General features: G+C 47.0%; 1 protein-coding gene across 4 annotated transcripts in view; it reads left to right on the top strand.

The window, feature by feature from the left end:
* Positions 1-25095, top strand: part of SMAD2 (SMAD family member 2) — a 379037-nt gene that overhangs the window by 334874 nt on the left and 19068 nt on the right. For all 4 annotated transcript variants that reach the window (XM_069219017.1, XM_069219067.1, XM_069219021.1 and 1 more), the window contains one exon: positions 16517-16661. In XM_069219017.1, coding sequence (XP_069075118.1) covers positions 16517-16661 — 145 coding nt within the window. The remainder of the gene's footprint in view (positions 1-16516; positions 16662-25095) is intronic.

The following is a 25095-nucleotide window of genomic DNA, read 5'->3' as shown; positions in this document are numbered from 1 at the left end:
TGCTCTGAAAAACCCTTTTTGGCAACATTCACAAAGGGGAAGGGGTCCCATGGGGGCCCCTTCCCTTTTGCGAATGGGTTACCACCAGTGTGACACTGGTGGTAACTGCGAATTGCTTTGCGACCGCATTCACGGTCACCAAGCAATTCTGCATTGCGATGCGAGTCGCAAATAGGAAGGGAGCACCCCTTCCTATTTGAGAGTCGCATTCACAATTTGCGAGTCGGTACTGACTCGCAAATTGTGAATGTGCATCGCAAAAGGCTTTTTGCATGGCGCAAACTGCGATTTTCGCAGTTTGCACCATGCAAACAGCTTTTTACATCTGGACATGAGTCCCTCCCTGTTTGTGAAAATGCTGTTGTTTTGTCTTTTTGAATTAAGATTGTTAATTTTAACATTAATTGTTAAGATTGTACTTACCTGCTGGCAGACTGGAACCGGGGCACCCCCTTCTCCATTGAAGCCTATGTGTTTTGGGCACCACTTTGACCTCTGCACCTGACCGGCCCTGAGCTGCTGGTTTGGTAACTTTGGGGTTGCCCTGAACCCCCAACGGTGGGCTACCTTGGACCCAACTTTGAACCCCGTAGGTGGTTTACTTACCTGCAAAACTAACTAACACTTACCTCCCCCAGGAGCTGTTGAAAATTGCACAAAGTGTCTAGTTTTAAAATAGCTATATGTCATTTGTGTGAAAACTGTATATGCTATTTTGCTAATTCAAAGTTCCTAAAGTTCCTAAGTGAAGTATCTTTCATTTAAAGTATTACTTGTAAATCTTGAACCTGTGGTTCTTAAAATAAACTATACAAATATATTTTTCTATACAAAAACCTATTGGCCTGTGTGTGTACAACAAATGCTTAACACTACCCTCTGATAAGCCTACTGCTCGACCACACTACCACAAAATAGAGCATTGGAATTATCTCTTTTTGCCACTATCTTACCTCTAAGGGGAACCCTTGGACTCTGTGCATGCTATTTCTTACTTTGAAATAGTACATGCAGAGCCAACTTCCTACAACCACTGCCTACTCTGAAAAACCGAAACCAAACGGTTTCTTTATTTTTTTTTATTTTGCAACTCGTTTTCCTTTAAGGAAAACGGGCTGCAAAATAAAATAAAAAAACTGCTTTATTTAAAAAGCAGTCGCAGACATGGAGGTCTGCTGACTTCAGCAGGCCACCATCCCTGTGAGTGCAGGGACTCGCTATGGGGTCGAAAAATGCGACCCACCTCATTAATATTAATGTGGTGGGTCTTTGCAACCCCATAGCGAGTCGCAGGCGGTGTCTTAGACACCGTTCTGCATCAGGATTTGCAATTCTGAAATTGCGAGTCGCACCGACTCGCAATTTCAGAATCACAAATTCTGACTGCTACATCTGGCCCTTAGTCACCACCTTTATGAAAGATAGCTCAAGAACTATGGAGATGGGCTATAGAGAGAAAGATGGAAATACATGCCATAATCTTCCAGGGAAGGACAATGTCGCTGCAGACAGACTGAGCAAAAGAGCCTCATAATCCCACAAATGGGAACTGACCAGAAGGTTGTAGAAAGTATCTTTCAAAAATGGCGAACACCAACAATATATCTGTTTGCAACTCACTAGAACGCAAAATGCTAAAGCTTCACCTCCAGACAGCCACACCATCTGTCCCTGGGGAATGCACAGTCAATACGTTGGTCAGGGACATCTGTGTGCACTTTCTTCCTACCCGATTACACGCTTGCGCGCAGCGATCAGCAAATGTAGAAGGAGCCGGATTACTCTAATCTTAATTTTACCACATTGGGCAACACAAACATGGTTAGCAGAGCTAACACAAGGAAACTATCAAACGTTACCAAAACTACAGAATCTGTTGTCATTTGAAAAGGGAAAAGTAATTTGCCCAAAACCAGAAACTTTGAGTCTAAACAGCATGACTCCTGAAGACTTAAAATGTGGTCATTTGAAAGTGCCAGAAAAAACAATGGTGATTCTAATGGAAGAAAGAGGGCCAACTACAAGAAAATGTTATATAGCCAAATGGAAAAGATACTTATTATGGTGTATAAAAAGGGCTTGAGGGATACAAATACAAATGAAAAACAGTATTAAAATATTTAACTTACCTTCTAGAAGAAGGACTAACTTATGCATCCCTAAGAGTCCACCTGGCAGCGATAGTGGCATGTACAAAAAGACCTTTTGGGAGAAGTTTGTTCACATCACCTGTAATAAAAAGGTTCTTGGAGTGAGAAAAGAGATTGGCATCACCAAGAAGGGTGCCAGCCCCCACATGGAATTTAAATGTGGTAATAATGAAAGCCATTTGAACCTTTGCACAAAGCTAATTTACAGATGCTGACCTTAAAGACTATTTTGTTGGTGGCTATCAGGTCACTATGCAGAGTAAGCGAGTTACAGGCACTCCCAGTTCAAGAGCTCTGTTTTCAAATTCACAAAGACAGAATTGTCATGAGAACAGACCCCTACTTCTTGTCAAGTCATTTCACAGTTTCACATGAATCAAACTATACAAAATCCAAGTTTTTTTCAAGAACCAAAAACTCGCACCGTAAGAGCTTTACGTACATTAGACAGAAGGCGCGCTGTAATGTACTTCATAGAAAGGACAAAAACTAACAAAGACTTAACTATTTGTATCATTTGCGTATAGTTTCTTATGAACTAAAACTAAAAACACAATTGCAAGATGGATTGCACAAACAATTCAGTTGTCTCACTTACACAGGAGAAACTAACTGTGGCACCAAAGCTGAATTTGACACTGAAGAAAGGAGCAACAATTGCCTTTCTGGTAAATACACTGTTGCAAGTTATTTGCATTGCAGCAACATGGTTATCTGTGCACATGTATACAAAACCTTAGTGCACAGACCTACAGACGAATAAGGAAGCTCAAGTAGGACAAAGGGTTTTACAGCATTTGTTTACAAGTTGATATCCGTCTTCAACCCAATCACCACAAAGATAGAAACCTCTACAAAGCCAGTGCACAGCATGTGAATCCAGAAAAGATTCACACTACAAAACGTATAGTTTCTTACCTGTAGGTGTAGTTTTGCAGCTTGGAGAATTTTCTGGATTCATACGTGACCCATCTACCTCCACTAGAAGATGGTGTGACTACTGTGCCTGCTGCCTGTGAGTTGCCTATGGGGGCTGCATCCACGACTTCTTGTTCTCCTGACTGCCTGGGAACGCTTGGGACTCCCTTCCTTGGGTTGCGTCCCCTCAGATCTTCCTAGTCCCTGGTAGCTCTGCAAATCCTCTTCTAAGACTCTTGCCTTTGCCAAGGCTTGTTGGTGGTTGTTCCACACAACTGATGGACTGCGACTCTTCTTCCAATGTGGCACATCTACTGTATCACTTCTGGAACTCCTCCTCTGCTCCTTTGCTGCATAACCAGCTCCTGGTCTTCACTGTCGAACTCGTCCTGCACCTCCAGAACAGTTGGTAGTCGCTCCTGCCCCAGCCGGACACTCGAACTGGACTGGATCCATCTTCTGTTTCTTGCAGTCTTGCTTGGGTCTTGCACAGTCCTCTCACAAAGTTTCTCTGTGGGTTTGGGAAAAAACAGGTACTTCTTCTTTCCTGGTTGCTGGGAAGCACTCTGGTACTTACCTTTTGGTGCTCCTAGTTCCTCCAGCTCCCCTCTACAGATTCCACTAATCTGGGTAGGGGTCCATCATTCGCATCCATTTTTTTTTAGTATATGGTTTGGGCTCCCCCTAGGGTCACTGTTGTCATTGCATTCTATTTCATTGCTTTCTGTGCTCATTCCTGATTACTACGGTGTATATAATAGTGTGTGCTCTCACCTGCTAATCGAGTATTGCCTATTTAATATTTTAGTGTTGTCACTAAAATAAACTACCTTTATTTTTGTAACACTGTGTGGTTCTTTCATTTGTGTAAGTGCTGTGTGACTATAAGTGGTATTGCATGAGCTTTGCATATCTCCTCGATAAGCCTTGCCTGCTCATCCACAGCTTACCTCTAGAGACCCTGGCTTCCTAGACACTGACTACACCTCACTAATAGGGGATGCCTAGACCTGGAATAGGTTGATAACACCATAGTTGCTCATCACACACCACGCCAGCTTCCTACAGGGCCTACCAAAGGAGTGACTTGGTGGCCTGGTGTAGTCACCAGTAGTGAAAGGGTGCATGCACCTTTTCACACAGGCTGTAATGGCAGGCCTGCAGACAAATTTTGCATGAGTGGCATAATACATGCTGCTGTCCATGGGAGACCCCTGTTGTCCCAATGCCCCGGATTCCTAAGTACCATATACTAGGGACATATAGGGGTGCACCAGTATGCCAATTGTTTGGTTGCCTTGAGACTTTATACTCTCTCCCTCTAAATTAGGTGTACAATCACTGAGGTTCTGGTTAGCAGGATCCCAGTGGAAACAGTCTAAGCACACTGATGATAGGCACAAAGTGGGGGTAACCATGCAAAAAAGAGGCACTTTCCTATACATGTTAACTAAGAACATGTTGGAGAACCGTAAAACTCTATTTGGAAGCCTCTGATTATCTGAAGGGCCCAAATATCTGAGGTGAGCATTTGCCAGTTGTTAAAGAACTCCCCCAACGTGCCCCCCAGTTCGAAGGCCCTCCGAGACATGAACACTCACCTTGGGGGTTATGGAAGGATTTGTTGCCTCTTCCCTGTGCACCCCTCTCACTGGAGTAGGTTCTGGGGGGATAGAAGCTGTCAAACTTGGACAGGTCCTGCCACTGTCCCCGGTGAGAATCAGCCCTTGCTTGAGGCTTGGTGGAAAGCTCGGCCGGCTAAGTGCCCCCTACCATTGGTGAAAATGCACTTGGTGGAGGATTGGGCTTTGTCCATCGAATTAAACATATTCACGAACTTGCCCTCTTCCCGATTGAAAGGATCCCACGAATCCAGCCTCTAATGTTGAGTCCCCCCAGTTTGGGGGTCTATTTTAATTCATAGCGATCCACAACGCTCTGTGGAAATCACGCAATTTGCGTTTCCCAAAAATAACAGCTCTTTGGGCCTAGCTGTATAAGGCATCGGGTAAAATAAGACAGCTGGATGTTTTGGCATCCTCAGTTATGTCCAAGATCTTGGACAAGGCGCCTGCCACATGAAGAAGCTTGTCTTGGCATGAGCGCCAAGAGCGATCTATACCCTTTTTGGCATTGTGTAAAAACTTGGCCAAAAAAGTGGTCATCTTGGGGTCACTTTCATGCCTTTCGGTCACCTTGCCTTCCAGAGCAGGCCTAGGGCATTCTGCTCTTAAACGACTCCTGACCTTCGTGTCTAAAGGTTTCCCTAAGCGACCGCTATATATGTGTGCGGCCACCTTAGGTGCCGGGGACCATTCTGAGGAGTGTGGGTGTAGTAGGTCCTCTGGGGTCCAAAATGTCAGAGGCTGGATCTGGAGGATTCGGTTGCTCAATGGAGTCACTGTTGTCAGTTGAAGGATCATTGGAAGGATGCCAGCGTGTGCTTGACTCACCATCCCCATCGGAGGCATTAGCGGAATAATCCCCAGGTCTAGGGTAGGAGAAGCGACTGGGAAGCCCCTCCAAGTGCCAGGGTTCTAGGAGACTGCTGGGCAAGAATGGGAGTCCATAAACACCTATTTAAGGCTTTGCAAAGGCTTCTGGGTCAGCTCCCTGGTCCTCTGCTCGTTTGCACTTATTTTCCTGACCGAATGTCAAGGGCTGCTTCAGAGGTGAGTGGGTCGGAGGCCCAGAAGTATCTCCCTTCACTTGAGTGGTTTTTTGGCATTGAGCCTGAAGCTGGAGAATGTTATTTTCTCCAGGGACGCCACAACCTCGGACACAGCCTTGTGGAGAAGTCCCTAACGTGGCAGAAATGATCATCAATAAGGAGGTAAGTAATATTCTTTTCCTTCATGTTCTCCCACAAATCCTCCATAGTAGGTGTCAGGAGCGTTATGTGTATGTTAAATGACTGATAAGGTATAGTAAATGGGATAGAGGAATTAACTTTTTTGAGAAAAGCCCTGTAGATATGCTCAATCCCTGCAGAGATTTTTCAGGGCCCAGACCAGAGACTTCGGGGGCGGTACTACCAATAATAGCCTGGGAACCGTGCCCCAGAATAGAAGCCCACACAAGGCGGATCTTACATGCTGCGCGGGTGTTTCTCACCAGGGGGACTACTCTTTCAATCATTAATATGGCCCAAATGAGGAGACTCGGCCGGATGCACTTCACCTGCCAAGGGAAACGCGTGAAATGATGCGCCAGCCACTAAATTGCTGGGGGAGGGGGGAGAGAAATCAACAAGGCACACAGAGCCTGTTTATTCCAATGCGTGAGCCCCTAGCGGCCGTGAGACTCCACCGTGCCAAGAGCCTGCCTGCAACAATAGAAAGCACCCATGAAAAAGCAAGAATGTTCCTGCGGCCGCACTGGAAAGGAAAGGCACGAAAACACACCAACAATTGAAGTAAACCAAGAAAGTATTGTGCAAAAGGTTTAAAAAAAAAAAAAAGCTATTAATGCCTAAACAGGCAGTTTTAGATCCAAAACGTAGAGTTACGAAAACACTTATCAGGCTGCAGGAGCAGTGAAAAAAGGAGGGTAGAGCGTCTCCGAGGAACATTGTGGAGTCATTCGTGGTGCTGATTGGATGAACTGTTTGTTATGTTTTTTTTTCCAAAGTCTCATGGGAAGTGTAGTTTAGAGTGTTTATTAAGCCAGCAGCCACAAATAAAGTGAAGAAAGTTAAGCCTAATACTCACCTCCAGGTCCTGACATAGAATTCAAGCTTGCCATGGGGGAATAGTCAAATTGCATGTGATGCTGTGGAACATATCATTCTCTTCCAGGGGATCCTCATCAATAGTCATAAACATTGAATATTCCCGCCCTTGTGCGGGGACCCCGGAGCATATATAAAATACACACATATAAAGTATGAAATATGCACGAAAAATATATATATAGCATTTTTAGTAGACAAATTTTCATACTAAACTCATATATACATGTGTAAAACAGCAAGGAAGACTATAATCATAAACAGGCTAAAATGCTTTATTTCTATGGAGTTTTTTTTTTTTTTAAATAGTCCTTTTAAAAATTACAATAAGAGAAATAATATTTACCAAAGCCCCATAACTGGGCCTAGGGAAATAATCATTAGTAACATCAGAGAAAGAGAAGAAAAAACTACATTGAAAAACAATGGAGCATTCTTAGCCAACAGGCTGCATGCAGGTTAACACAGGAGAACCATAAAAATTCTGGCACTGTGCCTTTAAGTCCCTGAGCACCTCCAGTATCCCACCATGCCTCAGGGGTGAAGGAGAGGTGACAGTTGCTTCCCAGTTAGGTCAGTTCTTTTTTCTGGCTTCTTCTGAGAGGATCCTGGAGCATTGAGCTCTGTTTTTCTGAGTTTTTCTCAGAGAAATACTTCAAAACAGCGTTTTTCTACTCTTACTCGACATCTAACACCTTTGTCTGAGTCTAGAAGTTTTTTCCTGACTGAAAAATGCCTTCCCTTTTTGTGAAGTGCCCTTCCTGTGGGAAGAAGAAGGCCCAGTCAGATCCACACACACTCTGCATTGTGTGCTTGCCTCAGTCACTGCCCTGACACTTGCAAACACTGCAAGAACATGTCAAAAAGAACTCTGAAGGACAGGGAGAAGATCAGGCTTCATGGTCTTCATGAGAGGCAGAAAACATCATCCTCTTGGCTTCCCAGGCAGCCAACAAGCCATTCTCAGGAGAGACAGGCTAGATAGACGTCAGCAGGTAGGAAGATACCTGTTTGTTCCCCGTCGACGTCATCGCTGCCACCATCACACCCTCATAGATCGGCGACCTGACTGACGTCGAAGGATACGACGTCGAGAGAACAGGGCCACCGCAGGGGTAGATCTCCGTCGACGGCAACCCACCGATCGACGTCGAGTCATCACCGGCGTGCCCATTCGCTGCCGAAGGCCTCGCACCCCTCGACGTCAAGGAAGACGATGTCGAAATCGCCTCAGCGGCGAGAACGAGGACATCCGCCGTCGGCGATCCACCACTCGACGGCAAAGCACACGACGGCGAGCAGGTCGCGGTCAAGGGATCGCCGGTCACCGTCGAGGCACTAGACGTCGAGACCAGAGCAACCTGCGGCACTCCCTTCGACGTCGTTACAGCTGTTGACGTCGACACAGGTTTTACCTGTTTTGCAGGGAGCAGAGCATCGGCTTCCGCCGGCGGATAATACCACTCCAACTTCTCCGGTGGTCTCCATAAGAAGTGGTGGTTGGAGAGCCTTAATAGACCGACTGCCTCCCCAGACTCGCAGTATTCGAGGATGTACTCTCCTTCTGCCTCTCTCCCGAGAACACCATCGCCAACAGCGTGGGCAGGACGGGCTCGTTCTGCTTCTCACCAGTCGACCGCGAGGCCTCGGCACTCTGCTACAGCATCTCGGAGCAGGTCACACTCCCAGAGACTATCTAGGTCACGTCATGCCATCACAGAAGGTCTCCCTCTTGGTCATCGTCAGGGTCCTCTGTCAGACAATACTTCCCCACCTTAACGGATTCTCCACCAGCTAGAGTTTCCCCGGTGAACGACATCACAACCTTTAACGAGGTGCTTCTCAGGGGAGCACAAAAACTAAACATAGAGGTTCCGGAACCTTCAACCTCCTCATCCGACATCTTTGAAACCCTGCAACATAGGGCGGTTTCAAAAAAGCTGCTGCCGCTAGTGCCTGGTCTGTTACAACCAACCATGGACACCTTTTTAGCACCAGCCACCCTCAGATCAGTTCCTGCTAGGATCTTGAAGAAATATAAAGCACCTGAACAAGATCCTTTATTTCTCAGGATGGATCTGCCGCCGGACTCCGTCATATTGTCCGCAGCCCGAAAAACACACTCAGTAGCATCATCCTCCACGGTTCCAACTGACAAGGAGAGTAGACATCTAGACTCTCTGGGGAGGAAAATGTGTGGCACGGCGGCTTCCATGATGGTCTCCAGCGCTTCTGCACTCCTAGGCAGATATGACCATTTACTCTGGGACTCTCTGAACAGGTTCGCAGACAAATTGCCTAGGGAGTACAGGCAGGATTTCCAGGAGATCCTTCAAGAGGGATGTCTGGTCTCCAATCAGGTCATCAGCGCAGCAGCAGATGCTGCAGACTTAGCTGCACATGGGTACGCACATGGGGGTTTGTGCAAGAAGGTCTTCCTGGTTGAGACTGACAGGATTGAAGCAGGAAGCGCAACAGCGTATCCTAAATCTTCCGTTCAACGGGAACTCGCTTTTTGGTACCCATACAGACGAGGAGATGGCGCGCATGAAGATGGAAGTGGATACCATGAGAGCAGTAGGCCTGGAGAGAAAAAAGGACTTCAGGCGAAGGTATAGGCCTTACGACAGGTGCCCTTTTCAGCAGAGGGTTCAAACCCCTCATTGGTGCCAGAGGCCACAGCAGAGGCAAGGACACCCACTTTTCCAATCTCGTAAGGCCACGAGGGACCGAGGGTCCAGTAGACCACAGCAGTCCACACCCAAAACTCCAGCAAAACAATGAGGACTCGCTTCCCTTAACACAGTGCACCACTATGGTGGGGGGGAAGTATCACAGAGTTCATTCACGAGTGGCGTGGTATAACAAGACAAATGGGTGCTCAACATTGTCGAGAATGGGTACTCTCTTCTTTTCTGACAACCTCCTCCTCACTTACCACCAACCAAATGCAATCCGTCTCACATGAGCCTATTGCGCAAAGAGGCTCACGCCCTTTTACGGAAAAAAGCAATAGAAAAAGTTCCAGTCGCGCACAGAGGGAAGGGGGTATACTCCCATTATTTTCTGGTAGCGAAAAAAGGTCGAGAGGGAGTTTTCAGACCGATTCTGGACTTACGACTACTGAACAAGTACATAAAAAAGCAAAAGTTCAGGATGCTGGCTCTTCACCAGATTTTCCCTCAGCTACATCGGGGGGACTGGATGTGCTCCATCGACCTGCAAGACCCGTATTTTCACATCCCGATCATTCCCAAGCATCGGAAATTCCTACGCTTCCGGATAGCCTCCCAGCACTATCAGTTCAAGGTGCTACCATTCGGCCTGAAATCTGCCCCTCGCGTTTTCTCAAAATGCATAGCAGCGGTAGCAGCACATCTAAGGAAACAAAAAATCTTCATTTACCCATACCTAGACGACTGGCTACTGAAAGCCTCCTCTCCGGAGCAGGCGAGAAGCCATCGGGACATTGTGCTCAGTGTTTTCAGGTCTCTAGGTCTACAAGTCAACTACCAGAAGTCCACCTTGACTCCAACGCAACATCTGCATTACCTGGGAGCAATACTGGATACAGAGCTCGAAAGAGTGTATCCTTCGGATGAACGACTATTATCAATAAAGAGAAAGTGTCAAGACCTGCTGAAGTCCGGATCACCTACGGCCCGTCAGGTGACATCTCTACTGGGCTCCGTGGCCTCATGCATTTTCATTGTCCCGAATGCCAGGCTACATATGAGGCCTCTCCAAGAGGCACTGGAAAACAACTGGAACCAGAGCACAGGCCGCTGGGAGGACAGAGTGCGACTTCCGATAGGAGCACGACAATCGTTGCAATGGTGGATGCACAGACCTCACCTGTCAGTAGGAGCTCCGTTTCACCAGGTAATCCCATCCGACACTCTGGTAACGGATGCGTCTCTTCAGGAATGGGGAGCTCATCTAGGTTCCCTTCAAGCTCAGGGCCTGTGGTCCGACAACGAAAGAGTACCATATCAACCTGCTGGAGCTCAGAGCAGTCCATCTGGCTCTCAAGTCTTTTGCTCCATCGATTCAGGGAAAATCTCTCCTAGTACAAACGGACAATACGACCACAATGTATTATTTGAACAGACGAGGGGGAACGAGATCCCTGCCCCTATCTCAGGAGTCTCAGACAATCTGGCATTGGCTCCTAGCGAGAGGGATGTCGCTTACAGCGGTTCACCTACCAGGTCAACAAAATGTGGAGGTGGACTTCCTGAGCAGACACCTCGAGGACGCCCACGATTGGGTCCTGCACAACGAAGTCGTCGAAGACATCTTCACTCCATGGGGTCGGCCTCAATTGGATCTCTTCGCAGACGAGGTAAACAGGAAATGCCCAGACTTCGCGTCCAGGTTCTACCGTCCGGGATCTCAAGGGAATGCCCTGTTGATCGACTGGTCAGGGATATTTCTCTACGCTTTTCCACCGATCCCCCTCATACCTGCGGTGATCAACAAACTTTACAGATCCAGCACCAGAATGATTCTCATAGCTCCGCAATGGCCTCGTCAGTTCTGGTACACAGGTCTCCTCAACCTATCGGAACAACCTCACAGGAGGCTGCCGTGCAGACCGGATCTCCTTTGCAGGCTGGGGGGCAGGATACTTCACCCCAACCTACCCTCTCTGAGCTTGACGGCATGGCTCCTGAATTCCTGCAGTATGGGCACCTAGGGCTCTCTCAGGAGTGCATGATCATCTTGAAGGAGTCCAGACGACCTTCCACGCAGGGTTCTTACGCGTTCAAGTGGAAGAGGTTCTACATATGGTGTCGTCAGCAAGGTCAGAATCCTATACTGGCTCAGGAGGAGGTCATACTGTCTTACCTACTCCATTTGGCAAAATCGGGTCTGCAGGTATCATCTATTAAGGTACATTTATCTGCCATTACAGCCTATCGTAAGTCACCTTCTCAGGAATCCTTTTTTACAAGACCAGTAGTCCAGGATTTCTTAGAAGGTTTGAAAAAAAAATGTCCACCCATTTGGAAACCCTCCCCTCCATGGGAGCTGAACATAGTGCAATAAAAACTTATGGGCCCTCCTTTAGAACCTATACACAAAGCCTCTTTGCAACACCTTACGTGGAAGATGTTTTTTTTGGTAGCCATTACTTCCGCAAGGAGGGTTCGTGAGATTCAGGCGTTGTCCTCCAAAGAACCGTACACAGTCTTCCACGAGAATAGAGTGGTTCTATGAACTCACCCATCATTCCTACCGAAGGTGGTGTCAGAATTTCACATCAATCAGACTATTTCTCTACCAATTTTTTTTCCCCAATCCGGAGACTCCGGCGGAGAAAGCTTTGCACTCCCTAGATTTGAAAAGTGCTAAAATTTTACTTGGATAAAACCAAGCTAATTAGACATTCCAACCACTTGTTTGTAAATTATGGTCATTTGAGAACAGGAGAGGCAGCATCAAAACGAACCATATCTAGATGGATAGTTTCTTGTATTGTTATTGCATATCAATTGGCTAACAAACAACTACTTGCTAGACCTAAGGCGCATTCGACAAGAGGAAAGGCGGCTACTGCTGCCCTCCTTAATAATGTTCCTATCTCTGAAATTTGTAAGGCTGCTACATGGAAGTCTGTACATACATTTACTAGACATTACTGTTTGGACTCAGATGCAAGAGCAGACGCCCAAGTTGGGCAAGCTTCTCTGAGAAATTTGTTTGCATGATACATGTTAGGAAATGCCTCCTTGGCATGGTTACCCCGTGACTTTTTGCCTTTGCTGATGCTAAGTTTTGAATTGAAAGTGTGCTGAGGCCTGCTAACCAGGCCCCAGCACCAGTGTTCTTTCCCTAACCTGTACTTTTGTTTTCACAATTGGCACACCCTGGCATCCAGGTAAGTCCCTTGTAACTGGTACCCCGGGTACCAAGGGCCCTGATGCCAGGGAAGGTCTCTAAGGGCTGCAGCATATCTTATGCCACCCTGGGGACCCCTCACTCAGCACAGACACACTGCTTGCCAGCTTGTGTGTGCTGGTGAGGACAAAACGAGTAAGTCGACATGGCACTCCCCTCAGGGTGCCATGCCAACCTCACACTGCCTATGCAGTATAGATAAGTCACCCCTCTAGCAGGCCTTACAGCCCTAAGGCAGGGTGCACTATACCATAGGTGAGGGCACCAGTGCATGAGCACTGTGCCCCTACAGCAGTGGTCTTAAAACTTTTTAAAGCCGCACTCCCCCAGTTGAAAAAAAAAAAATCATTGGGCCCCCCTTCAGAATTGTTCACAATGATTTTAGAAAGATGGCAATGTTTAAATAAGTCTAAACCTATTTAAAGATTGCAGTTAAGTACTGTTACCTTTTTAAAACTGCAATAACATGCTTCTGCTTAAAACAAAGGCATGTTATCTGTATAATATTTCTTTTAGCCAGAGTTTGGTGCCCCCCCTTGGGATTACTTGAGGCCCCCCTAGGGGGGCCCGCCCTCCAGTTTGAAGACCTCTGCCCTACAGTGTCTAAGCAAAACCTTAGACATTGTAAGTGCAGGGTAGTCATAAGAGTATATGGTCTGGGAGTCTGTCATGCACGAACTCCACAGCACCATAATGGCTACACTGAAAACTGAAGTTTGGTATCAAACTTCTCAGCACAATAAATGCACACTGATGCCAGTGTACATTTTATTGTAACATACACCCCAGAGGGCACCTTAGAGGTGCCCCCTGAAACCTTAACCGACTATCCGTGTAGGCTGACTGGTTTTAGCAGCCTGCCACACTAGAGACATGTTGCTGGCCACATGAGGAGAGTGCCTTTGTCACTCTGTGGCTAGTAACAAAGCCTGTACTGGGTGGAGGTGCTTCACACCTCCACCTGCAGGAACTGTAACACCTGGCGGTGAGCCTCAAAGGCTCACCCCCTTTGTTACAGCACCACAGGGCACTCCAGCTAGTGGAGTTGCCCGCCCCCACCGGCCACGGCCCCACTTTTGGCGGCAAGGCCGGAGGAGATCATCAGAAAAACAAGGAGTCGTCACTGGCCAGTCAGGACAGCCCCTAAGGTGACTCTGACTTTTAGAAATCCTCCATCTGCAAGATGGAGGATTCCCCCAATAGGGATAGGAATGTGACCCCCTCCCCTTGGGAGGAGGCACAAAGAGGGTGTACCCACCCTCAGGGCTAGTAGCCATTGGCTACTGACCCCCCAGACCTAAACACGCCCTTAAATTTAGTATTTAAGGGTTCCCCAGAACCTAGGAACTCAGATTCCTGCAACCTAAGAAGAAGAGGACTGCTAAGCTGAAAAACCCTGCAGAGAAGACGGAGACACCAACTGCTTTGGCCCCAGCTCTACCGGCCTGTCTCCCCACTTCTAAAGACACTGCTCCAGCGACGCTTTCCCCAGGGACCAGCGACCTCTGAATCCTCAGAGGACTGCCCTGCTCTAGAAGGACCAAGAACTCCAGAGGACAGCGGCTCTGTTCACCAAAGACTGCAACTTTGTAACAAAGAAGCAACTTTGAAACAACTTGCGTTTCCCGCCGGAAGCGTGAGACTTGCTACTCTGCACCCGACTCCCCCGGCTCGACTTGTGGAGAACCAACACTTCAGGGAGGACTCCCCGGCGACTGCGAGACCGTGAGTAGCCAGAGTTGCCCCCCCCCCGAGCCCCAACAACGATGCCTGCAGAGGGAATCCCGAGGCTCCCCCTGACCGCGACTGCCTGTTCCTCAGATCCCAACGCCTGGTAAAGACTCTGCACCCGCAGCCCCCAGGACCTGAAGGATCCAAACTCCAGTGCAGGAGTGACCCCCAGGAGGCCCTCTCCCTTGCCCAGGTGGTGGCTACCCCGAGGAGCCCCCCCCCCCCCCCCCCTTCCTGCCTGCATCGCTGAAGAGACCCCTTGGTCTCCCATTGATTCCTATTGAAAACCCGACGCGTGTTTGCACACTGCACCCGGCCGCCCCCGTGCTGCTGAGGGTGTACTTTCTGTGCTGACTTGTGACCCCCACGGTGCCCTACAAAACCCCCCTGGTCTGCCCTCCGAAGACGCAGGTACTTACCTGCTGGCAGACTGGAACCGGGGCACCCCCTTCTCCATTGAAGCCTATGCGTTTTGGGCACCACTTTGACCTCTGCACCTGACCGGCCCTGAGCTGCTGGTGTGGTAACTTTGGGGTTGCTCTGAACCCCCAACGGTGGGCTACCTTGGACCCAAACTAGAACCCTGTAGGTGGTTTACTTACCTGCAAAAACTAACAAACTCTTACTCCCCCAGGAACTGTTGAAAATTGCACTAAGTGTCTAGTTTTAAAATAGCTATATGTCATTTATGTGAAAACTGTATATGCTATTTTGCTAATTCAAAGTTCCTAAAGTACTTACCTGCAATACCTTTCATTTGAAGTATTACATGTAAATCTTGAACCTGTGGTTCTTAAAATAAACTAAGAAAAGATATTTTTCTATACAAAAACCTATTGGCCTGGAATTGTCTTTGTGTGTGTTCCTCATTTATTGCTTGTGTATGTACAACAAATGCTTAACACTACTCCTTTGATAAGCCTACTGCTCGACCACACTACCACAAAATAGAGCATTAGTATTATCTCTTTTTGCCACTATCTTACCTCTAAGGGGAACCCTTGGACTCTGTGCATACTATTCCTTACTTTGAAATAGTGCATACAGAGCCAACTTCCTACAATACACATCTATTCCTGCACTTCTATTGGACAGTCCGCATAGTCAAGGGATGGGCTTGCCAATCTATTCAATGTTTGACTATTGATGAGGATCCCCTGGAAGAGAAGGATAAGTTACTTACCTGTAAATCCTAGTTCTCTTCCAGGGGTATCCTCATCAAAGTCATAAACAACCCACCCTCCTCCCCGGACACACGTCTCCTAGAAGTGCAGGACAGACTATCTTTCGAATCTGCTACACAGCTTGTCACCATAAAAAAGAACTGACCTAACTGTGAACCAACTGTCACCTCTCCTTCACCCCTGAGGTATGGTGGGATACTGGAGGTGCTCAGAGTCTTAAAGGCACGGTGCCAGAATTTTTATCGTTCTCCTGTGTTAACCTGCATGCAGCCTATTGGCTAAGAATTCTCCATTGTTTTTCAATGTAGTTTTTTCTTCTTTTTCTCTGATGTTACTACTGATTATTTCCCTAGGCCCAGTTATGGGGCTTTGGTAAATATTATTTCTCTTATTGTAATTTTGAAAAGGACTATTAAAAAAAAAAAAAAAAACTCCATAGAAATAAAGCATTTTAGCCTGTTTATGATTATAGTCTGCATTGCTGTTTTACACATGTATATATGAGTTTAGTATGGAAAGTTGTCTACTAAAGATGCTATATATATATTTCGTGCATATTTCATACTTTACATGTGTGTATTTTATATATGCTCCGGGGTCCCCGCACAAGGGCGGGAATATTCAATGTTTATGACTTTGATGAGGATACCCCTGGAAGAGAACTAGGATTTACAGGTAAGTAACTTATCCATTGTTGACATCCACCTTTATGGGTAAGTGGAGGCATATTCATACTGTTTCTTTCCTCTTGCGGGGTGTCATGCAAGGGCATTTTTCACACTCGATAGTTTCTCAGGGTTTTGCCAATGTAAATCTCATGGATGGTGTGGGAGTGGGTAGTGAACCAGATGGTATATGCTACTTTGTGCTCATACACTGCTTTAACTCCAACACTACAGGCTGTAATCTGAAGATCTTCAATAACCAAGAGTTTGCAGCTCTTCTGGCTCAATCTGTTAATCAGGGGTTTGAAGCTGTGTACCAGTTAACCAGAATGTGCACCATACGAATGAGCTTTGTGAAAGGCTGGGGTGCTGAATACAGGTATGGAAATAGATATTTTGTACAATGTGCATGCCCATAAAAGTAAATTGAAACCCTTGAACGTGTGTTATAGAAGTTAGCTAGTGGTGTTTTTTTTTTTTTCCTTTTTTTTTTTAAAAACTCAGAGTGTGTCCCACATGCCTTTCTTTTCAATAAATTACTGAACAGATATGCTTCACGTATTTTTAGAATTTATTAAAACCTTCATGGAATCTTTGAAATGAATAATTTCTCCATTTGACTCTCTATATTCCATGTACTCCCTTGGAGGGTGCAAGAATGGAAACACCATGGTTTTTTCGATAAATGTTTCTTTGATACATCTCCATCCTTACCCCTCCACACCCCTCCCCCCCGCCAAACATCATTGATCAGCATTTGGTGGTATGTCCATCCTATCTCTGTGGCATCAGGTGGCACCCCGGACGTTCCTGTGCATAGTCGACATACTCATATTCCTTTTTTCATCAGGAAAAATTGCAAATTTTGGGAAGAAAACCAATCGATTAAGCGAAGACTGCAAAAGTGAAGACAATGCGATAGAGAAGGGGGACCCTTCTCTCCCCATACCCCCCCCCCCCCCCCCCCCTTAATGGGGGATCCAGTCGGTACCAGGCACATAGTCGGAGAATGAAGGCAGGTGGGATCATGGAAAATACCCCTGTTCGATGGCATCTGTCGCTGTAGATACGCATGTTTTGCATAGCTCGCCATCTGGTGTTGGGTCGGAGTGTTACAAGTTGTTTTTCTTCGAAGAAGTCTTTCGAGTCACGGGACCGAGTGACTCCTCCTTTTGTCTCCATTGCGCATGGGCGTCGACTCCATCTTCGATTGTTTTTTTTCCGCCATCGGGTTCGGACGTGTTCCTGTCGCTCCGAGTTTCGGAACGGAAAAACAGCTAAATTTCGGAAGATTTTCGTCGGTATTGTTGCGTTCGGGATCGGCGTAGTTAGAATCAACACCGCATCGAAGATCGAAGAGCTCCGGAGCCCTTCGGGGTAGTTTTCGATCCCCCGTCGGGGCCTGCTCGGCCCGACCGCGTGTAGAAGAACGCCGATGGAACGGACCCCGTTCCGTTTCTGTCCCAAATGCCACAACAAATACCCCTATACAGACCAACACTTGGTCTGTAACCTGTGCCTGTCACCTGAGCACAGTGAAGACACTTGCGAGGCCTGTCGTGCGTTCCGGTCCCGAAAAACACTCCGAGACCGTCGAGCCAGAAGACTTCAAATGGCGTCCACGCCGACAGTTCGAGATACAAGAAGAGGAAGAAACCTTTTCGATACACGAATCGGACTCCGAGGAATTCGACGATCCATGAACCGTGAGTAAGACGTCGAAAACCACTCATAAGAAGATTGTCAAGGCCCAGGGGACGCCACTGCCACCAGGCCATGGCTCCACCCATAAATTCGGTGACCGACCGTCGGCACCGAAAAAGGCCCAATCAGTGCCGAGACCGTCCGACTCCGGTCGAGACACCGGCACGCAGCCTTCTCGGAACCGAGAAAGTGCTGGAGACATACATCAACACCGAAATAGCGGTGTAGACACGGCTCGACGCCGAGACAGCGGCACCGACGAAGATCGACGCCGAGATGTTTCGACTCCGAAAAAGAAAAAAGTCACCTCGGAGCCGAAAAAAGATGCAGACAGGGTTTCGGTGCCAAAACAACCTGCAACCGACCCAGTTTCAGGCTCTTATACAGAAGAGCAATCAATGACCTCCCAAATGCGAAAGCATAGGTTTGAGGAAGACCTGCAATCCACCGATGTAGACCATACGCAGAAACGTATTTTTATACAGCAGGGGACAGGAAAGATAAGCACCCTTCCCCCTATTAGGAGAAAGAGAAGACTGGAATTTCAAACTGACCAAACACCACAAACCAAAATGGTGAAAAAGGTTACTCCGCCACCCTCTCCTCCACCTATAATTCACGTCTCACCAGCACAAACTCCATCACATTCCCCGGCTCACACCACCATGAGCCAAGGTGACCAGGATCAGGACGCATGGGACTTATACGACGCCCCTGTGTCAGATAACAGTCCGGAGGCATACCCTACAAAGCCATCACCACCAGAAGACAGTACTGCATATTCTCAGGTGGTGGCTAGAGCAGCACAATTCCACAATGTAAGCCTCCACTCAGAACAAGTCGAGGATGACTTTCTATTCAACACCCTCTCCGCCACCCACAGCTCCTACCAAAGCCTGCCTATGCTCCCTGGTATGCTTCGACACGCAAAAGACATCTTTAAGGAGCTGGTCAAAAGTAGGGCAATCACACCAATGGTGGAAAAAAAGTATAAAGCGCCTCCTACAGACCCTATTTTTATCACTACACAGCTGCCACCAGATTCTGTCGTTGTAGGAGCAGCTAGGAAAAGGGCCAACTCCCACACATCTGGGGATGCACCACCCCCAGATAAGGAAAGCCGCAAGTTCGATGCAGCTGGAAAGAGAGTCGCAGCACAAGCTGCAAACCAGTGGCGCATCGCTAACTCTCAGGCACTACTTGCGCGCTATGACAGAGCCCATTGGGATGAGATGCAACATCTCATTGAACATATACCCAAAGACCTACAAAAGAGGGCAAAGCAAGTGGTTGAGGAAGGACAGAACATTTCAAACAACCATGGATACGCTCCTCCATGGATGCAGCAGACACAGCTGCAAGAACAATAAATACATCTGTGACCATCAGAAGGCATGCATGGCTACGAACGTCTGGGTTTAAACCAGAGATTCAGCAGGCAGTTCTCAATATGCCATTCAACGAAAAAGAACTGTTCGGTCCAGAAGTGGACACGGCGATTGAGAAACTTAAAAAAGACACGGACACTGCTAAAGCCATGGGCGCACTCTACTCCCCGCAGAGCAGAGGAAATTACAGCACCTTCCGCAAAACACCCTTGAGAGGGGGGTTTCGGGGTCAGGCCACACAAGCCAGTACCTCACAGGCAACAACATCCAGTTACCAGGGACAGTACAGGGGAGGCTTTCGGGGCCAATATAGAGGAGGGCAATTCCCTAAGAATAGGGGAAAATTTCAAAGCCCCAAAACCCCTACAACTAAGCAGTGACTCACATGTCACTCACCCCCTCCACACAACACCAGTGGGGGGAAGAATAGGTCATTATTACAAAGCATGGAAGGAAATCACTACAGACACTTGGGTTCTAGCAATTATCCAAAATGGTTATTGCATAGAATTTCTACAATTCCCTCCAAACATACCACCGAGAGCACAAAATTTATCAAAACATCATTCCGAGCTCCTGGAGATAGAAGTTCAAGCACTATTGCAAAAGAATGCAATCGAGTTAGTACCAAACACACAAATAAACACAGGTGTTTATTCACTGTACTTCTTAATACCAAAGAAGGACAAAACGCTAAGACCAATCCTAGACCTAAGAATACTAAACACATACATCAAATCAGACCACTTTCACATGGTCACACTACAAGAAGTGTTACCATTGCTGAAACTACACGACTACATGACAACATTAGACCTCAAAGATGCGTATTTCCATATACCAATACATCCATCGCACAGGAAATACCTAAGGTTTGTATTCAAAGGAATACACTACCAATTCAAGGTACTGCCTTTCGGTTTAACAACCGCACCAAGAGTCTTTACCAAATATCTAGCAGTAGTCGCTGCACACATCAGAAGGCAGCAAATACATGTATTCCCGTATCTAGACGACTGGCTAATCAAGACCCATTCGTTAATAACGTGCTCACATCACACAAATCAAATCATACAAACCCTCTACAAACTAGGGTTCACCGTCAACTTCGCAAAATCCAACATTCTGCCACGCAAGGTACAACAATACCTAGGAGCCATAATAAACACAACAATAGGAGTAGCCACTCCAAGTCCACAAAGAATTCAAAATTTCAACATCATACAACGCATGTATCCAACACAAAGAATACAAGCAAAGATGATATTACAACTCCTAGGCATGATGTCTTCATGCATAGCCATTGTCCCAAACGCAAGACTGCACATGAGGCCCTTACAACAGTGCCTAGCATCACAGTGGTCACAAGCACAGGGTCACCTTATAGATCTGGTGTTAATAGACCGCCAAACTTACCTCTCGCTTCTATGGTGGAACAATATAAATTTAAACAAAGGGCGGCCTTTCCAAGACCCAGTGCCACAATACGTAATAACAACAGATGCTTCCATGACAGGGTGGGGAGCACACCTCGATCAACACAGCATACAAGGACAATGGAACGTACATCAAACAAAACTGCATATAAATCACCTAGAACTGCTAGCAGTTTTTCAAGCACTAAAGGCTTTTCAACCAATAATAGTTCACAAATACATTCTCGTCAAAACAGACAACAATGTATTATCTAAACAAACAAGGGGGAACGCACTCAACGCAATTGAGCCTGCTGGCACAAAAGATATGGCGTTGGGCAATTCACAACAAAATTCGCCTAATAGCACAATTTATCCCAGGGTTTTCAGAATCAACTCGCAGACAATCTCTCTCGAGATCACCAACAGGTCCACGAATGGGAAATTCACCCCCAAATTCTGAACACTTACTTCACGCTCTGGGGAACACCTCAAATAGACTTGTTTGCAACAAAAGAGAACGCAAAATGCCAAAACTTCGCATCCAGATACCCACACAGGCAGTCCCACGGCAATGCCCTATGGATGAACTGGTCAGGGATATTTGCCTACGCTTTTCCTCCTCTCCCTCTCCTTCCTTATCTGGTAAACAAACTCAGTCAAAACAAACTCAAACTCATATTAATAGCACCAACTTGGGCAAGGCAACCCTGGTACACAACGCTGCTAGACCTATCAGTAGTACCCCACATCAAACTGCCCAACAGGCCGGATCTGTTAACACAACACAACCAAAAGATCAGACACCCAGATCCAGCATCGCTGAATCTAGCAATCTGGCTCCTGAAATCCTAGAATTCGGACACTTACAACTTACCCAAGAATGTATGGAAGTCATAAAGCAAGCCAGAAGGCCATCCACCAGGCACTGCTATGCCAGTAAATGGAAGAGGTTTGTTTGCTACTGCCATATTAATCAAATCCAACCATTACACGCAACCCCAAAACATGTAGTGGGTTACTTGCTTCACTTACAAAAATCTAACCTAGCTTTCTCTTCCATTAAAATACATCTTGCAGCAATATCTGCATACCTGCAGCCTACCTATTCAACTTCCCTATATAGGATACCAGTCATTAAAGCATTCATGGAGGGCCTTAAAAGAATTATTCCACCAAGAACACCACCTGTTCCTTCATTGAACCTAAATGTTGTCTTAACTAGACTTATGGGTCCACCTTTTGAACCCATGCACTCCTGCGAAATACAGTTCTAACATGGAAGGTTGCATTTCTCATCGCCATTACCTCTCTAAGAAGAGTAAGCGAGATTCAGGCGTTTACAATACAAGAACCTTTTATACAACTACACAAAAATAAGGTCGTCCTAAGGACTAATCCTAAATTTCTACCAAAAGTTATTTCACCGTTCCATCTAAATCAAACAGTGGAACTTCCAGTGTTCTTCCCACAGCCAGATTCCGTAGCTGAGAGGGCACTACATACTTTAGATGTCAAAAGAGCATTAATGTATTACATTGACAGAACAAAGAGCATCAGGAAAACTAAACAGCTATTTATTGCATTCCAAAAACCTCATGCAGGAAACCCAATATCAAAACAAGGTATAGCCAGATGGATAGTTAAATGCATCCAAATCTGCTACCTTAAAGCTAAACGACAACTGCCCATTACACCAAGGGCACACTCAACCAGAAAGAAAGGTGCTACCATGGCCTTTCTAGGAAACATCCCAAATGCAAGAAATATGTAAGGCAGCCACATGGTCTACGCCTCACACATTCACCAAGCACTACTGTGTAGACGTGTTATCCGCACAACAAGCCACAGTAGGTCAAGCCGTATTAAGAACATTGTTTCAGACTACTCCCACTCCTACAGGCTGAGCCACCGCTTTGGGGAGATAACTGCTTACTAGTCTATGCAAAACATGCGTATCTACAGCGACAGATGCCATCGAACTGAAAATGTCACTTACCCAGTGTACATCTGTTCGTGGCATCAGTCGCTGTAGATTCGCATGTGCCCACCCGCCTCCCCGGGAGCCTGTAGCAGTTCGGAAGGTACCTTCAACTATTTGTATATATATTATTTTAACCTTCAATAGGTACATACTTAGTCACTCCATTGCATGGCCGCTATTACTACAATACAACTCCTACCTCACCCTCTGCGGGGAAAAACAATCGAAGATGGAGTCGACGCCCATGCGCAATGGAGACAAAAGGAGGAGTCACTCGGTCCCGTGACTCGAAAGACTTCTTCGGAGAAAAACAACTTGTAACACTCCGACCCAACACCAGATGGCGAGCTATGCAAAACATGCGAATCTACAGCGACTGATGCCACGAACAGATGTACACTGGGTAAGTGACATTTTCATTATATTCTGCCCCAACTGCCACCACAGGTTTGCCCAGAAAGACCCCATGAGGTCTGCAGTCTGTCTCCCGAAGGATCACTGAGACGAGGCCTGCACTGCATTCGTACTGAAAACACTAAGGTACGCTGAATACAGAGGCTGGACCATTACATTACCATTGCTAGCACTCAGAAGATGCAGGTTTCGCTGCCTGCCCACAAAGAGAATGTTGAAGCCGAGACTGCGTGATGTCGAGATCTAAGTGGCCAGGGTATGCCTAAGTGTGGATCCCTTGCTTCTCAAGTATTGGATCTTTCATAGATTCACAAGAAAAGTACTGCAAGAGGGGGAGCGGATCACAGCGGAAATCATTGACTGCGCCATTGACATTTCCTTAACAGGATTCCGCCAACTCGCAGGAGCAGCGGTCTTGCGTAGGCAGGGATGGCTCAAGTCTACCTCGTTCCGCCCAGAAGTCTAGAGCCGCATTCTGGATATGCCGTTTGATGGAGAGAGTTTATTTGGGAAACATGTGGACGACATGCTGCAATCCATAAAGACGGATAATGATACTGCGAGGTCGCTTGGTACCTTGCAGTACCGCAGGCAGCCCTTTCGTGGGGCGAGAGGCAGGGGAAATTACTCCTTTCGAGGGGGTTTTCAACAACATAGACCCCAGTCTCAGTCATCTTCGTCGGGACCCAGACAGCAATACGGCCAACAGCAACACCATTACCGGTTGCCGCCTACCGCAGCATATCAGCACCCGGCGAAAGGAAGATCAGCGCCAAGGGGAAGAGACACCACCAGGAACAAATGACCAGCTAGCCATACCAGCTTCCAACACTACCAGGGGATTCAAGGTCGGGGGTCGCATCACTTCTCATTTCCTTCGTTGGAAGGTTCATCACATCAGACAAATGGGTGTTGGACGTAATAGCCAGAGGACATACTCTGGAATTCATTCAGAAACCACCGAACGTCCCGCCGTCGGGACCTCCACCTTCGCGAGTAGCCCAACTCCTCAAGGAAGTACAAGTGATGCTACGCAAGGGAACAATAGAGCTGTTCCCTGCCCCTCACAGGAACAAGGGGTTCTACTCGCGCTTCTTTCTGGTGAAGAAGCATTCCGGAGACTGGTGCACCATTCTAGACTTACGGTTGCTAAACAAATTTCCGAGAAAGCAGTCGTTCAGGATGGTGACATTGCAGGACATCTTGTGCCTCCTGAATACCGGAGATCATATGGCATCCCTAGACATCCAGGATGCGTATTTTCATGTTCCGATACACCGCAACCACCGAAAATTCCTCAGGTTCAAGGTAGCTGGTATGCACCTACAGTTTCAGGTCCTTCCTTTCGGTTTAAATTCAGCCCCCAGAATTTTTACAAAGATGCTGGCTCCAGTGGCCAGTCGGGCGTACAGGTGTTTCCCTATCTCGACGACTGGCTGATAAAAGCACCATCAAAACACCAGGTGGTGCGTCACATATCTCTCTGCCTCCAGTTGTTCGACGATCTGGGACTTACCGTTGACTACCAGAAGTCGCATCGTCATCCAACGCAGACATTGAGCTTTTTAGGAGCAAGGTTGGACACTATCCAAAACAAAGTGTATCCGTCGCAGGAAAGGCAATTAAAGCTCAGCAGGTTAGCCTGCAACCTCTCGGCAAAAAAGTGCGTTTCAGTTTGCACTTACAAATCACTGCTGGGAATGATCTCATCATGCATCCCACTGGTTCAGGACTGCAGGCTACAAATGCGGCCCCTGCAAGAGTAACTGGATTTGCAATGGTATCAGGGGTCTTTCGAAGACGAGATTCTCATCACATCGAAAATGTGAGTAGCCATGGATTGGTGGGCAACACCAGCAAATTTATCCAGAGGTCTCACTTTCCTTCACCAGGTACCTCGCTATGTTG

This window comes from Pleurodeles waltl, chromosome 1_1, assembly GCF_031143425.1.
Source record: "Pleurodeles waltl isolate 20211129_DDA chromosome 1_1, aPleWal1.hap1.20221129, whole genome shotgun sequence".
Classification (NCBI taxonomy): Eukaryota; Metazoa; Chordata; class Amphibia; order Caudata; family Salamandridae; genus Pleurodeles; species Pleurodeles waltl.
Note: the sequence above shows the minus strand (reverse complement) of the source record. Positions and strands in the feature narration are given on the sequence as shown.